The sequence below is a fragment of the Salvelinus alpinus genome, chromosome 5, assembly GCF_045679555.1.
Source record: "Salvelinus alpinus chromosome 5, SLU_Salpinus.1, whole genome shotgun sequence".
NCBI lineage: Eukaryota > Metazoa > Chordata > Actinopteri > Salmoniformes > Salmonidae > Salvelinus > Salvelinus alpinus.
Genome location: NC_092090.1, coordinates 79,218,707 through 79,236,291, shown reverse-complemented (window position 1 = coordinate 79,236,291; position 17,585 = coordinate 79,218,707). Strand labels below are relative to the sequence as shown.

The following is a 17,585-nucleotide window of genomic DNA, read 5'->3' as shown; positions in this document are numbered from 1 at the left end:
GCAGCCGTTTTCATCGACCTGGCCAAGGCTTTCGACTCTGTCAATCACCGCATTCTTATTGGCAGACTCAATAGCCTTGGTTTCTCAAATGACTGCCTCGCCTGGTTCACCAACTACTTCTCAGATAGAGTTCAGTGTGTCAAATCGGAGGGCCTGTTGTCCGGACCTCTGGCAGTCTATGGGGGTGCCACAGGGTTCAATTCTCGGGCCGACTCTTTTCTCTGTATACATCAATGATGTCACTCTTGCTGCTGGGGATTCTGTGATCCACCTCTACGCAGACGACGCCATTCTGTATATATCTCTCCCTTCTTTGGACACTGTGTTAACAAACCCCCAAATGAGCTTCAATGCCATACAACACTCCTTCCGTGGCATCAAACTGTTTTTAAATGCTAGTAAAACTAAATGCATATTCTTCAACCGATTGTTGGCTGCAGCCGCCCGCCCGACTAGCATCACTACAAATACCTAGGTGTCTGGTTAGACTAAACTCTTCTTCCAGACTCACATTAATCATCTCCAATCCAAAATTTAATCTAGAATCGGCTTTCTATTTCGCAACAAAGCCTCCTTCATTCATGCTGCCAAACATACCTTCATAAAACTGACTATCCTACTGATCCTTGACTTCGGCGATGTCATTTACACAATAGCCCCCAACACTCTACTCAGCAAACTGGATGTAGTCTATCACAGTGCCATCCGTTTTGTCACCAAAGCCCCATATACTACCCACTACTGCGACCTGTACGCTCTCGTTGGCTGGCCCTCACTATATATTCGTCACCAAACCCACTGGCTCCAGGTCATCTATAAGTCTTTGCTCTGTAAAACCCCGCCTTATCTCAGCTCACTGGTCACCATAGCAACACCCACCCATAGCACGCGCTCCAGCAGGTATATTTCACTGGTCATCCCCAAAGCCAACACTTCCTATGGCCGCCTTTCCTTCCAGTTCTGTGCTCCCAATGAGTGGAACGAATTGCAAAAATCACTGAAGCTGGAGTCTTATCTCCCTCTCTAACTTTAAGCATCAGCTGTCAGAGCAGCTTACCGATCACTGTACCTGTACACAGCCAATTTGTAAATAGCACGGCAATCTACCTCATCCCCATATTGTTATTTATCCTCTTGCTCTTTTGCACCCTCTACTTGCACTCTCTACTTGCACATCATCATCTGCACATCTATCACTCCAGTGCTAATGCTAAATTGTAATTATTTCGCCTCTATGGCCTATTCATTGCCTTACCTGCCTACTCTTCTGCATTTGCACACACTGTACATAGATTTTTCTATTCTTTTGTTTTGTTTTATTGACTGTATGTTTGTTTATGTGTAACTCTGTGTTGTGGTTTTTGTCGCACTGCTTTGCTTTATCTTGGCCAGGTCGCAGTTGTAAATGAGAACTTGTTCTCAACTGGCCTACCTGGTTAAATAAAGGTGAAATAAAATAAATAAATAAAATTAGAAAAGTGAATACACTGTATGGCCCCTCTGTTTTGTTCAGCTTCAGGTTGCAGTCGCACTCACTCTGCAGTGACTCTGGGCGACTGGAGTGACCCATTAGATCCAGACGCAGAGACTCAGACCATCTACAAACAGCTTCTTCAGGGAAGAGACAAGCTCAGGTCAGTGGAATACACTTTGACATGAGACATTTGGAGGCTATGATAAACCTTCTCAGACAGACAGGGTGCAGTTCATTTACTTGTCATAAGGGGTCTACATTGTAACACTAGGACTATTATTCATTAGAATATAGCCTGTAACTCAGGAACACATCAGTGTGGATTATGTTCAGCCTCTTTCACACAATGCTTTCATACTTTGTTACACACTGTCTAAACATTGATAAACATGTTGATCAGTGTGTTAATGTGAGTGTGCTGTGCTGTGCTGTGCCCTATGCTGTGCTGTGCCCTGTGCTGTGCTGTGCCCTGTGCTGTGTGCTAACAGGAAGCAGTATGTGGAGGTGGAGGCAGAGATGACCACAGAGGAAGAGAATAGAGTGAACTCTGGGCTGCTCCCTGGTGAGAGACTGTCAAAGCAGTGCCTTTTTAATATGCACCTTAGCTGTCAGAGAGGTTGGTTCCCTAGACAGTTGTACTGTCATTTAAAGCATTCAAGTTGCTTCAAATCTCTCTCTCCCCCCCAGATGGAGCAGATTGTAGCGTGGAGCTCCTGAAGCACAGGCAGGCTGCAGCGGTTCGGCTACTTGGAGTGGTTCTGGATCTGGAGCAGGCCCATGCCACCTTCCAGCGGCAGGAAAGAGAGGAGGCCGGTAGCCTCATCCTGACCCCCTAGATTGGGCCTTCCCTGGGGCCTGAGCCCGGGTCTGAAGGGGAGAGCAGCGTCCTCTATCAGACTCAATGGAGTAGGAAAACCAAGCGATCACAGAAGGAAGGCAGCCGCTCCCTGTCATGTTTGTTACATGTGATGTCTAGAGGAACTCTCTTCTCATCCAGATCACTTCTTCATAAGCCAGAATGAAGAGGATACCCATTCTGCAACATTCTTTTCCTGGGACGTTTGATATCACACACACAGGTTTTCAGCTGTGGCAGAGAAGTTATCTAGTGAAATAACTGATTGCCACAGGTCTTGCATTCAGATGGACTGCCACAAACTTCTGCTACTCTCCCAAAGCTTGGGTTCTTATCGATTGAGCAGGACACAAACTGTTATGTGGAACTGAGCTGAAGCAGGGGCGCGCATGGAGTGTGTCATTCCCGTGGTACTGCATTATTGTATGGCTATCAAGGAATGTAGTGCATGCCCTGCATCCAGCGTCTGTGAAATGTGAAGATTTTTTAAATATTCAATATCATTATATGGGTCGTTGCAGCAATTCGGTGCCTTTTGAGAAGTGTAACATGGTAAAAAAATATATACTTTGGATTTCACCTCATTTTAGCATTCTGTCATAAAGAGCACACGTTTTCCCATCTCAAGAGGTTAAATTAAAACAATTACTATAGTAAGTGCCTTTTAAATAAAGTAACAGGGTTGAACACAACAGGGTTGCGAATTTCATCTGAAAATCAGCCATAAATCCACTTTTGACAGGGGGAATGGAACAGGGAGTGGCAGCTGAATGCAGGCTTCCCATTTGTATGTATTTATTGTTACAACATTTCTAGCCTGTCTATCTATGGGTAACACTAATAAATAATCATCTTCAAAAATTACTTTTTCAAAGCAACAATAACTAGGGCTTTACATTGATGGTGAATACGTGGAGAAATGTTGGGGTTAAGTGGGTTAAAAACATCCTAGAAGTCACAGAGGGTGCATGGAGGGACATGCCAAAGTGCTGAATTTTGGCACTTTAGCAAGTCTGTATTCATTTAAAAAAATAGGATTTATTGAATTATCCATGTGGTCTATATTAAATGGTACTTCATTTAATATAACAGGCTTTTAAAATTCAATATTGGTGCACAATTTCTAATTAAAATATCAAAGGGATCCAAAAGGCAGTGTTTTCGTGTAACGACCCATACCTTGGAGGACGATTATGCAATCTACTCTAGTTTTAGATGAATCTACCTGAATGTATGCTATTTTGATATTGCTTTTATTTATGTTTTTTTACTCTAATTTATATATTTCAATTGATAACATCCACAATGTTGTAGTAAAATTGTGCTGGTGTTCATATTAATGAGGGTAATGCCCTGTGAGATTTCTAAGTAAGTGTTTTTTTAATACGACACACACGCCATAATTGCTTGAACAGTCACTTGTTTGCTATTAGTATATTGTTTTCACTGTTGCCATAGTGAAGCTTGTGTTTGGTGCTGTTGCTCCGTGGATTTATGGGAAGTAACTTAAACTCAAATGTGTGGCTTTGATATGAAAAACATATTTTACATGGTCCACAGTTGATTGGTTAATTGGTAAAAACGTGTCTTTGAAGCGGTACTACTGACAATATTAAACAGTAGATCAAGTGACATGTTTACTGTTCTCCTCAGGTCATTGTATTTGAAGTCATTTTAAGACAGCTGATTTTGAGTGAAGTGTCATACAGTAACTGTCATTCCTTTGTAATGAATGGAATTGAACATATGTAGATCATTTCTGTTCTACTCTAGTTAGGGTCCCATCACCCTCTGTAGAGAGCTAATGATGTCGACTCACAACCGTTTGAGCGTATCCTGTCTTAGCCATACCTTATATTTTGTATACATGTATGTATTCCCTACAATATTGACCAAATTCAGTTTGCTGGTTTTGAGCTAAGCTAAGGTAAGAGTTGTCAAACTCCAAGTGAGTGAGTTGAGTTGCGTGGAATGGCATGCACCATTGAAAACGCTTTCTGTGGAGGTGTGGGAGATGTTTCAAATGCCAAACTGCATTTGTTGCCATGGTAAATTGTGTACTGTCTTTATTTTAGTAGTACTTTCTTTAAATTAGTGACAAGGAAGATTCTTTTTTTGATCAGTCTTGTCGATTCAAGAAAGAAAAGCTATTCGTATTGGATTGTTACAATTACACTGTTATCAAATTATATGTTATTGATATCCGAGTAGATTATTGACCTATTATTGTAATCTGTTTAGTAAATTGTATTTAACTTGGCTGGCTATCTTTAGAAGGTTATTATAGACCACTGTTGAATTCCGATGAATTTCATTAAGCAGCCTCTCAAGTTCAAATCCAGACACATATTGATTGTTGCTCGTTGACTTGTTATTTGCTGAAAGAGGGCTGCAATTTAGAAAATGAGCTTACATTTCATATTGCTGACACAAAATGATTGCATGCACAAAGCGGATGGTTACAGATTGGTGGTAACATCAGCTGTATTACTGTGAACTGTATTGGAAATATTGAGTAAAATGTAATGTTACCGCTACTACTTAGTTTGAATTTGTGTTCATGCACACACTGAAAAACCTTTTGAATTTACAATCAGTCGTGTTTTTAAAAGAGGTTTTGGAGGGTCTGGAGATAGTCAGTGCTCGACTTGGACTGAAATAGGTGCCGGTACTCATTTTGGGTGCCAGTACTGTTTATATTTAGGTGCAGAGCTCCACAATACTTTTTAGCTAATATTCTATGGGCCTGATTCCGATTTAGTTAATTACGCCTTTCTTACGCGAGCCTTTCTTTCACACTTCTCAGTAGTTGGTATTCAGACTTACATTTTGAAGATGCTTAATGGGCTTTGCAGGCGTGGTACCCTTGTTCACGCTGAATAAATGTGATTCAATTGCTGAAAACCTTCACACCTTCCCAACAGATTCGTTTTAATTCAATAGGGGTTTCTGTAAATGTATCTTAAGCCATCCCTTTAAATATGGTGTACCTCTTAGTTAGAATTTTGTCGACAGACTCAAAAGAATACTGTATACGCTTATTCGTCTCCGTTTCAGCACCAATTGGAAGATATAAAAAAATACTCTGATCTTATTTAGGGTTAGGAAAGTACTTATGAATCATAAGAAAAACAGGTTTGGAAAAACTTTACACTCGAAAGAAGAAAACGGTGGTTTGATTCATTCTGATAATTCCCACATTCAGTTCTTTAACCCATGGTAATGTTGGAAGATTAGTGTACATAGAATTATAATAGGGAGAATAGTGTACAAAAGTAGGCTATACCCTGCACTAACCATGGAATTGTGTGATGACGCAGTCAAGTATTGCACCATGAATCGGGTTCAGACTGTTACAACTTGGTCTGCGCTCCCCTCTCCATAACGATTTAGCCACAGTGCAACCCGTGATTCAGGGCAGGCCCACCTGTTTTGAGCCCCACCTGTTTAGCAAAAAATGACAGCTTGATGACAGGTTTTCACACTCTTGGCATTCTCTCAACCAGATTCACCTTGAATGCTTTTCCAACAGTCTTGAAGGTGTTCCCACATATGCTGAGCACTTGTTCGGCTGCTTTTCCTTCACTCTGTTGTCCAACTCGTCCTATCTGAATTAGGATGAGGTCGGGTGATTGTGGAGGCCAGGTCATCTGATGCAGCACTCCATCACTATCATTCTTGATCAAATAGCCCTTACACAGCCTGGAGGTGTGTTGAGTCATTGTCCTGTTGAAAAACAATGATAGTCCCACTAAGCGCAAACCAGATGCGATGCGTATTGCTGCAGAATGATGTGGTAGCCATGCTGTTTAAGTGTGCCTTGAATTCTAAATAAATCACTGACAGTGTCACCAGCAAAGCACCCCCACACTATCACACCTCCTCCTCGATGCTTCATGGTGGGAACCACACATGCGGAGATCATCCGTTCACCTACTCTGCGGTTGGAACCAAAAATCTCAAATTTGGACTCATCAGACCAAAGCACAGATTTCCACCGATCTAACTTCCAAAGCTTGCGTTTCTTTGCCCAAGCAAGTCTCTTCTTATTATTGGTGTTCTTAAGTAGTGGCTTCTTTGCAGCAATTCAACCATGAAGGCTTGATTCACGCAGCCTCCTCTGAACAGTTCATGTTGAGATGTCTGTTACTTGAACTCTGGGAAGCATTTAATTGGCCTGCAATTTCTAAGGCTGATAACCCTAATGAACGTATCCTCTGCAGCAGAGGTAACTGGGTCTTCCTTTCCTGTTGTGGTCCTCATGAGAGCCAGTTTCATCATAGCGCTTGAAAGTTCTTGAAATTATCCAGATTGACTGACCTTAATATCCAAAAGTAAAGATGGACTGTCATTTCTCTTTGCTTATTTGAGCTATTCTTGCCATAATATGGACTTGGTCTTTTACCAAATAGGGCTATCTTCTGTATACCACCCCTACCTTGTCACAACACAACTGATTGGCTCAAAAGCATTAAGAAGGAAAGAAATTTCACATATTACCTTTTAACAAGGCACACCTTTAATTGAAGTGGATTCCAGGTGACTACCTCATGAAGCTGGTTGGGAGAATACCAAGAGTGTGCAAAGCTGTCATCAAGGCAAAGGGTGGCTACTTTGAAGAATCTCAAATATAAAACATATTCTGATTTGTTTAACACTTTTTTGGTTACTACATGATTCCATGTGTTATTTCATAGTTTTGATGTCTTCACTATGTACAATGTAGAAAATAGTAAAACATGTGTCCAAACTTTTGACTTGGTACTGTGTATATACAGTTGAAGTCAGATGTTTACATACACTTACGTTGGAATCATTAAAACTCGTTTTTCAACCACTCCACAAATGTCTTGTTAACAAACTATAGTTTTGGCAAGTCAGTTAGGACATCTACTTTGTGCATGACACAAGTCATTTTTCCAACAATTGTTAACAGACAGATTATTTCACTTATAATTCACTGTATCACAATTTCAGTGGGTCAGATGTTTGAAAATTGAAAGTTGAAAATGATGTAATGACTTTATAGAAGCTTCTGATAGGCTAATTTACATAATTTGAGTCAATTGGAGGTGTACCTGTGGATGTATTTCAAGGCCTACCTTCAAACTCAGTGCCTCTTTGCTTGACATCATGGGGAAATCAACAGAAATCAGCCAAGACCTCCACAAGTCTGGTTCATCCTTGGGAGCAATTTCCAAACACCTTAAGGTACCACGTTCATCTGTACAAGCAGTAGTACACAAGTATAAACATCATGGGACCACGCAGCCGTCATACCGCTCAGGAAGGAGACGCGTTCTGTCTCCTAGAGATGAACGTACTTTGGTGCGAAAAGTGTGAATCAATCCCAGAACAACAGCAAAGGACCTTGTGAAGATGCTGGAGGAAACAGATACAAAAGTATCTATATCCACAGTAAAACGAGTCCTATATTGACATAACCTGAAAGGCTGCTCAGCAAGGAAGAAGCCACTGCTCCAAAACCGCCATAAAAAAGCCAGACTACGGTTTGCAAACGCACATGGGGACAAACTTTTTGGAGAAATATCCTCTGCTCTGATGAAACAAAAATATAACTGTTTGGCCATAATGACCATTGCTATGTTTGGAGGAAAAAGGGGATGCTTGCAAGCTGAAGAAAACCATCCCAACCGTGAAGCACAGGGGGTGGCAGCATCATGTTGTGGGGGTGCTTTGCTGCAGGAGGGACTGGTGCACTTCACAAAATAGAAGCTATCATGAGGAAGGAAAATTATGTGGATATATTGAAGCATCATCTCAAGACATCAGTCAGGAAGTTAAAGCTTGGTCGCAATGGGTCTTCCAAATGGACAATGACCCCAAGCATACTTCCAAAGTTGTGGCAAAATGGCTTAAGGACAACAAAGTCAAGGTATTGGAGTGACCATCACAAAGCCCTGACCTCAATCCTATAGAACATTTGTGGGCAGAACTGAAAAAGTGTGTGTGAGCTAGGAGGCCTACAAACCCGACTCAGTTACACCAGCTCTGTCAGGAGGAATGGGCCAAAATTCCCCCAACTTGAAGCTTGTGGAAGGCTACCCAAAACATTTGACCCAAGTTAAACAATTTAAAGGCAATGCTACCAAATACTAATTGAGTGTATGTAAACTTCTGAACCACTGGGAATGTGATGAAAGAAATAAAAGCTGAAATAAATCATTCTCTCTACTATTATTCTGACATTTCACATTCTTACAATAAAGTGGTGAGCCTAACAGACCTGAGACAGGGAACTTTTACTGGGATTAAATGTCAGGAATTGTGAAAAACTGAGTTTAAATGTATTTGGCTAAGGTGTATGTAAACTTCTGACTTCCACTGTATATATAAAAAAATGTGTTGCTTGTTTTGCTTGATATTTTGGCATTAATACGTCACATATGTTTGCAAACAAAGTAAAAACTACAGTATTGAGTTAATAAAACCGCATACAAACATGGTCTCTTTTTTGCTTCCTTGGTGCTTCAGCCTAGCTCAGTGCTTTCTGTGGTGGTGGGGCAGCCAGCGGAAAATACGGAGTGTAGGGGTTGGCAATGTTCACTAGTTGTGCCGTGATTGGCTCAGTGTTCTGTCACTCACGGGGATACTACGTCACCGCAAAATCTATGAGGAGAGATGTCGAAAATGTAAGCCTCTTTGGTGCTGCCTTAGATTTACATTAGAAGTGCCCATCCAAGAAGGCTCAAGGTCATTGGCCACAGATACAATTACGTCAAATCACGTTATATCTACCATAGCTTTGATTGGACTGATCATGCCAACATCGTACTTTTTAAATCTAATCTTGCAAGCTAGACAAGCAGTCATCATCATGAATCTGGTTGAGAATCTACTGGCAAATCCTTTTCAATTCTGGTCATATGAAGATACATTTTAAATAAAGCGTGTAGGTGTTCATCAGCCATTGGACATGAACACTACACAACACGTTGTAAATCGCAAATTCAACAATGAGTGTTTTGGAAGGAATCTGTGGCTAACTGCAAGCGTTGCAAAGCAATCACTAGCCTGCTATTCAGTGGAGTGGGTGTGTGGTCCAAGTCTGGGTTTATGCGTCTCTTCTCCAAGCTTAAAAGGATAAACATTCACAGACAACACTATGGGCCAGTAAAGGTTGAATACATTGACCATGCTGTCAATCCAGCATGACTTCTGCTGCGTTCAAAACAACTGGAAACTCAGAACTGGGAAATCTCAGACTTCAGTGATGTCAAGGCAACTGGGAACTTGGAAAAAAACGAGCTATGTTTTGAACGGTCATCCAAATCGGAATTCCAAGTCGGGAACTCTGGGTCTTTCTAGAGCTCTGACCTGAAGATCACTGACGTCATGATTCAACCTTGTTATATTCTGAGTTCCCAGTTGTCTTGAAAGCACCACAAATCTAGACAAAATTTGCCCACAAGAAGGACCACCGCGCCACCTTCCTGTTCAGGTGAGCACGCACAACAAAGTCCAAAAATGTATTGTATGCTGCTGCATAATGATGTAATATGCTAGCACTGAGCTAGGCTGAAACACCTGCATTTTGGAGCTGCCTTACAAAAAAGAGACCATGTTTGTATGTGGCTTTATTTCCTCAATGACATATCTTTTTTTTTTACATTGTTTGCAAACTGATATGTGACACGCATTAATGCCAAAATAACATGCAAAACAGGCAAGCCCATTTTTTGCTAAAAATGTGGGGCTCAAAACCCCCCTGCCCTGAATGGCGGGTCGCCACTGGTTATTAGGCTTACTGATGGTTGATACTGATAGTGGCTAATATTTAACATGATAGAAATAGAAAACATAGAAAGTCGGGGGAAGCCTATAATTAAGACATTTGAGAGTGCCCATCCCTGCAAGTTAAAAGGCTGTAGAATGAAAATGATGCATAATGGCACAGCATTTCATCAACTTTACTGTGGGAAAGTTGATTTGTTGAAATGCTTCAGTTTGCTGTCATATGACTGGTTTCACATTTGTCTCGAGCAATAAGGTAAAATATATCTAAAACAAGTGTCCTTTATATTTACAATTCCGTTATCCAAACGGATTACTCATTTATCCAGCTCTTATCAATAGGGAAAGGGGGATACCTAGTCAGCTGTACAACTGAATGCATTCAACTGAAATGTGTCTTCCACATTTAACCCAACCCCTCTGAATCAGAGAGGTGCGGGGGGCTGCCATAATCAACATCCATGTCTTCGGATGCCCCTTGCTCAGGGGCAGAACAACAGATTTTTACCTTGTCAGCTCGGTGATGGTAAAAATCTGTCGTTCCCCTGAACAAGGCAGTTGACCCACTGTTCCCCGGGCGCCCAAGATGTGGATGTCTATCTTTTTATTTCATAGTAATTTCCTATTTTTCTATTGATGTGGACCTGACAAAGACAATGTCATATTTTCAATGTTTTGGCAATTGAATGTTCACAATTTTTTGCTTTGGAATTTCCATTATCAAGCTCTAAAATCATTGAAAGATCACTATTTCATAATACACTTCATGTTTAAAAAAATATATATAAATATTATTGAATATTTTTTAATAATTGAACCAAAATCGAATGACCTGAATAAGCACCATTCGCTCAGCACTAATGCAACTGTTTATGTCCAAAAAATGTGTGTTGTACTTTTAGCTCTGGTTGTCCTGAAAATAAAATAGTAAAACACTTCATTGTGAAGCTAAATGTAAGGACAGATAAATGAAAGTCAGATAAATCAAAAGACGTTTTTTGCTGAGGTCTCAGGACTGATAGGGTTAACACCTTCCTTGGTGATGGAGGTGAGTGATGAGAGGAGTGGGCCTCAGCTGGGAGGGAGGGGGTCTGGGGTGTCAGACCATCTGAGCTGCTGTGTCACGGCTAGGACTGGGAAAGGGGAGATGCGCCCAGTGACAGACATCATAGGTTGTCCTCGGGATTACCAGGGAGACCTCCCATGACAGCCCCACAAGCTGTTCCTCCAGGTCTGGAGGGGAAGCAGGAGGACTGGGTGTATCTGCTTTAGTATTCACCCCAGTGCCTGCATGCATACCCAGCCCACATCTTTCTCACACATCACCAACATTCATCAGCCAGTGACAGAAAATGACCATAAAGCAGAATTTACTGCATAATGATGCTCAGAGCACAGGGCAGCCCGGAGAAGAGGGGAACAGAAGAGCGAAAGGACGAGGACATGGTGGTAACGAAAGACAGTAAAGAACGAGAGGAGAGAGAAGGTCAAACAAACTACCCCGTTGAGGGCACATTTATTTTCCACATGAAACAAACAAACATGCAACAAAATCATCCCAATCCAGTAGAGACTGGTTCAGATTCAGAGCCCTTTAATGTCTAGTCAATGTCTCTAATCTTGCATTTATTTTTTGTCATTCATTTTATTTTACACTTCAAATCTCCATATCTCTTTGTGTGTTTTATTGAATGTTTTATATGTAATATGTTGCTTCTGATGAGAAATTAAATGTGAATGTTGAACCATAGCCACATGGTTCTCTGACATTTTGTCTGTAAAAAATGGGCATTGAAAATGCAGATGATGACCTGATACATACGATTGATTACCTTTTATGTGAAACAGAGAGAGGAACAGCAAAGTGCTATTTCTTGCTCATCTCTCTCCATGAAATCTTCTTCAGAGATCAAAACACACAGATAAACAGTGTAGTATGGAGCAGTCCACACACATCTCTAAAGACTCCAGAACATTTTTGTCAGCAGACTTGTTGACATCTTGAGTAACATGCACTTCTATGACATTTTTTTATTTCAGCCCCCAAATGTCTACTGTTTAAATATTTTAGAAGCTTAAACCAAGAATTTTCTCACACACACACACACACACACACACACACACACACACACACACACACACACACACACACACACACACACACACACACACACACACACACACACACACACACACACACACACACACACACACACACACACACACACACACACCAATTTGTTGCAGGCATATCTGTGTACACAGATAAGTGCAAAATTGGATGTTTTCAATATGATTGTGAGGTAAACTCCTCATGAGAAAGGATCCCACACCTAATCAATATATGCTATGGAGAATCGTATGGAATGTTTCTTTAATTACTGTAATATAACAATGTTGCACACTATGAATGCTCAATTGAAAACAAAAAATACATCAAAAAATATATGTGTTCTCCTATATGGAGCATTTGAGCCATACCTTTGGATCACTGTCTCCTTTGGTCACAAATGGACACGCCCTTACAGAATGTTGAACATCCATTCTCCTGTCCCCAATCCCTCCTGATCCCTCCTGCTACACATAAGGTACAAATTGGTCGCATATATAATTGCATAAACTCTATTCCGCTGTCCAAAACTAGACCATAAAATGTATGCTCACAATAAAGCTCCCCATGTACAGACCACTGAAAGTATACGGACTGTATGTACACACCTGAAAAGCTGAGGAGGCCTAGACAATGAAATATTTGATTAATATTACAGGTACATATGTAAGCATTTGGAGACTGGAAATCTGAGCATGATCTGGTCTTGAAACATTAACTGAAAACATTTTCCCTGTACAACTCAATGAGTCTCACTTAAAATGGAAAATTCCCTGATAAGACTGAAATCAATTCTTTCCTGCTTTTCCCTATTACAAGGGTGACAAAAAGCTTAAAATGTGTCAACTTGCAAAAGGATAAAGAAGAAATGAAAAGACAAAATGCCTCTTGTTTTTCATTCTCACCAGTTTGAGGTACTGACAGTATCCTCCTATTGGTTCTCTTAGGTTATACAAGGTAAATAACAGAATTAGAATTAGAATTCTATGGTCAATGACCCATCTGGGGTATAGGGTCGACGTCATGCTGCTAAACTCCCCCCAACAAATAATAAACAGGGACTTCCTGTACTTACTGAATCCCTCAGGGGCTCCACTTCACAGAATCTACATTAACAACAGCAGCAAACGCTAAGACTACTGCTAATACAGTATAAGACGCTCATAAGCTAGCATACACATTTCAACAGTCCCTGACATACTGGCAAATCACATATGCCAGATTTGATCTACTCATTTTATATGTTTCTGTGTGTGGGCGGGTAGATGTGAATGTTTATTTTCTTATATAGAAGAGTATAAAAATAAATTAAACTTACACCATATGACTCAAATTGAGCATACATGTACATTTAAAGGTAGATCACATCTGCAAATGTATAGATATATACTGTATATATATTTGAAGCAATACAAGACAAGTTTATAAACATGAAAATAAAAAACAGCAGCTATAGTAGCCAATACATTTAAAGACATCTTCCAAAAATGAAAGGATTAATTAAAGAAAACTGCTGTCTCAAAGTGCTACGGAAGACTATGATTCAGTCCAAAATATTCAAAACCATTTAAAGGATCAAACCCTGTGAACTGGGTGGCACACCATAAAAACCTCAACACGAATCTCTTCTGGATTATACCAACATCTCCACTCATTCAAATTGATCAGATCCTACTCAAGGAGAGAATTATGCAACCTAAAGAAGAACTGTTATTTTCGGTAAATGAAACATCACAAGATTTCATCATCAGATTTAGGGCTCAATTCAATCTGTATCGTGGAAGTTCAGTGCTATGGCACAATTGAAATGTAAAAGTAATTCTCAATTGAGCTGACAAATGCAGCGTTTACAGTGAAAGCAGTCTCCACAAACACGGGAACATTGCTTTTACATATCAATGGGTTGAATCGAGCCCTAAAACCTTAGAACTCTTTAGCTTATGGGCATAGAATCTGTGGGGATGGAAGGGAGGAGGTAGCAAAGGAAGTGGAAATTCCCAGTGCATCATCAGCTTCACATACTGTACTTTAAAGAACAACATTCTGATAGATCCTACTGTAGAATGAGCTCATCTAGCTGCTGAGGAAAGGGGATACAGCAGTATCAGACCTAAGTATCATACAGCAGTATCAGACCTAAGTATCATACAACTGTATCAGACCTAAGTATCATACAGCAGTATCAGACCTAAGTATCATACAGCATTATCAGACCTAAGTATCATACAGCTGTATCAGACCTAAGTATCATACAGCAGTATCAGACCTAAGTATCATACAGCAGTATCAGACCTAAGTATCATACAGCAGTATCAGACCTAAGTATCATACAGCAGTATCAGACCTAAGTATCATACAGCAGTATCAGACCTAAGTATCATACAGCAGTATCAGACCTAAGTATCATACAGCAGTATCAGACCTAAGAATCATACAGCAGGATCAGACCTAAGTATCAGAGCCTTCAGAGGGATCAGTGCCTTCAGAGGGATCAAACAGTATTGGGTAGTGGTGGTGGTGGTGGGGTGGGGGTCTGCTGGCTGCAGCACCAGGGAACAGCAGAGGCTCATCATGCATCCAACCCAGCACCGCAGAGTAGAGAGGAACACCAGGCTTGTACATCACAGGTTGTGTGTGCGTGTGCGCATGTGTGTGTGTGAGGGCTGCTCTGCCTACTCTACTGTATGATGGATCTCCTGGAAGAGGAGAGTCATTCTCTGAGGAGGACATCACTCCATGAGAAGCATGTTCTGCTCCTGTGTTCAAGGTCTAGAGGGCCAGAGAACTTATTAACACCAGAGCACACACTCAAACACACACGCAAGTAGGCACACACACGTGCTGCGAGTGTGATAGATTATGCCAATAACTGGACCTCCTCCGCAGGGAGAATAATAAGGCAGGCTTATTCACAGAGGTCAGCATCATCAATGTGTCAACAAAACAAATGAGGTTAACCTTGGAGTGGAGCAAGGTGTGCTCTACTGCCTCAGTTCTTAACTTACAGGAGCATACCGTTTTAACAAACATCTAACTGGTCGGTTAGATGCTTATGTATGAACCTACATAAGGTTTTACTTCCAGAGGCATCCTCTCTGGTTGGCACACCATTAGAATAGACATTTACTGTGAGACGGCTGCGTCCTCAGATCCTCTGACTGGCTCTCTGTCAGGTGGTGCATTTGAACATTCAATAGACTCATTGGCCAATGGCGCAAAGCGCTGTGAAACAGCCCTGTGTAGCCAATCAGAGATGCCCTGTCTCCTTTCTGAGAATCACATAGCCGTGACCGTCCACTCAGATCTACAGACAGCTTTGGTGTGGAAAACCACCAAGCTAAAACTAGCAATAGGCCTCACTTTTAAAAGACTCTCACTAGCAACCACATCAGCATGTCATAAGTTGAGCTGTGTAGATTTGGTGTGAATTAGACTAATACAATTCTGATCTGGAATTGCAACCATGCTTTTCAAATTATATAAGTAAATTGTGCATATTAAAATTCTCCTGAAGATTTCCACACAAACACCAACTACAACTTGAGATCGGTTTTACATCCTGTCTTTACATTCCTTTAACCTATCAGGTTGAAATTTTGGCAAAAACACACCTGCTCAAGGCATGGACAAAGAGACAGCAGTGGGAAAAGTTTTACAGTTATGTTTAGGTAAATGCAAATAACAGTATAACACAATCATGACGTTATCGTGTCATTATTATGTAATTTGCTATATATTAGTTTGCCCACATACAGAACATGAGGGTCTGTAGGTCTGTTTTGGGTGTGGGGAGCAAAAGACGGTTATCTGGCCTGCATGTTGCCTCCTCATTCAGAGACCCTGTCAGATATAGATATGGGAGGTGGTCCTCTGGGGCCTCTCTGTCCCCCCCTCTCAGTCCTTCAGGTTGTCCTGTCCCACCCCTTGGGCTGACAGCTCTGTCAGAACGTTGTCCAGGTAGTTGGGGTCTGGGTAGCCGTGTCCCGTCAGGTTGGAGCCAAACTCTGTCTTGTGGTGGATCTCATTCCACACCACTGTGTCTGACTCTCCCGTGGTGCTGGACGTGCCGATGGTGAAGATGAGGCGGCGGTCCCACGCCATGATCAGGAGCTTCAGGACCTGGGGAGAGACAGATGAGAGCCCAGGTAGATGAGATACAGCAGCTCACAGTGCACTGTAATCACCATCTCTCTTTCTAGTTCATTCAATGGGGGTATGGAAGGGAATTGGGATACAGTACCTAGTCAGTTCCACAACTAAATGCATTCAACCGAAATGTGTCTTCCGCATTTAACCCAATCCCTCTGAATCAGAGAGGTGCGGGGGGCTGCATTAATGGACCTCCACGTCATCGGCGGCCGGGGAGTAGTTGTTGTTGCCTTATTCAAAGGCAGAACGGCAGATTTTTCCACCTTGTCGGCTCGGGTATTCAAACCAGCGACCTTTCGGTTACTGGCCCAATGCTCTTAACCGCTAGGCTACCTGCCTACTACATCATGTATTTTGAAGAACTGTTCTTCCCATATACAGATAGATAATACTGTAAGTCTTACCCTCCTGCCTTTGTTATTGTCTGGGAGGTAGCAGTGCCGGGGGAACCCCCTAGCGCTGAACTTCTTCCCTGGGTTGGGATGCTCTGTGGTCTGGTGAAAAGGACAGAAACAGTCACAACCCCTCTCTTTCTCTTTCAATTAACATTCAGTCAAGAGGGAAATGTCAAAAGCCCCCGGGACGAGCTTGTATATTCATAGTCTGACTACTCTGGGGGCTTTATTTGCACTCTTTTAAAGCATTCATTTTGGTGGAAATGGACCCTTTCCCCCTTTCATCAAGAAACATGTTCTTTATACCAGCTGTAAAACAACCAATTAACTGTCATGCTGTGTGATGCAGGTCTTATGTGTTGACATGCCACACCATACTCATTGTACTCCACTCTACTTCAGAATGTACTGTATCATTACTATATCATGACTTTCTTACACAGAGTACAGCTGTCAGTGTAAATGTGTTAAAAGGGAGGAGTGAGGAGTGTGAGTGGTGTGCAGGGGCACTGTGAGTGGGCCGTGGCATGTTGTTCTGCTGCAGTGTGGATGACAGGGGACAGACAGCCCCAGCCTCTCTCCCTGCACAGGGAGGCTCAGCCTGCTCTTCTGGTAGAAAGGTCACTTTATTGACTCTATTAAAGCTCAGCTCCGCAGAAAGGATGAAATATGCAGCCCTCTCCTCCCTGCAAAGAGAGGAGGTGAATCGTTCTCTCTTTCTCTTTATGAGGATGCAGTCACACGGCTTTGGGACACTTCAACCCCCTGAGCAACACGAAACAGGTTATCAAATACCCTCTGAAGCCTCCTCATGTCAGACACAGCAGTGTTATAGCACCGTAGATG

At 41.7% G+C, this 17,585-nt stretch overlaps 2 protein-coding genes across 3 annotated transcripts in view; one reads left to right on the top strand and one right to left on the bottom strand.

Annotated features, from left to right (window-relative positions):
- Positions 1-3,966, top strand: part of LOC139576880 (rasGAP-activating-like protein 1) — a 32,278-nt gene extending 28,312 nt beyond the window's left edge. Inside the window, exons 19-21 of the mRNA XM_071403441.1 lie at positions 1,514-1,634; positions 1,963-2,036; positions 2,162-3,966. Coding sequence (XP_071259542.1) covers positions 1,514-1,634; positions 1,963-2,036; positions 2,162-2,310 — 344 coding nt within the window. The 3' untranslated portion in view covers positions 2,311-3,966. The remainder of the gene's footprint in view (positions 1-1,513; positions 1,635-1,962; positions 2,037-2,161) is intronic.
- Positions 3,967-11,572: 7,606 nt separating this feature from the next.
- The window catches only part of LOC139576878 (E3 ubiquitin-protein ligase DTX1-like), a 60,840-nt gene continuing 54,827 nt past the window's right edge, over positions 11,573-17,585 (bottom strand). The window contains exons 9-10 of one of the 2 annotated variants that reach the window (XM_071403438.1): positions 16,749-16,838; positions 11,573-16,314 (exon numbers count right to left, since the gene is read on the bottom strand). In XM_071403438.1, the coding sequence (XP_071259539.1) occupies positions 16,090-16,314; positions 16,749-16,838 (315 nt within the window). In that variant the 3' untranslated portion in view covers positions 11,573-16,089. The other variant, XM_071403440.1, reaches the window with a different exon arrangement.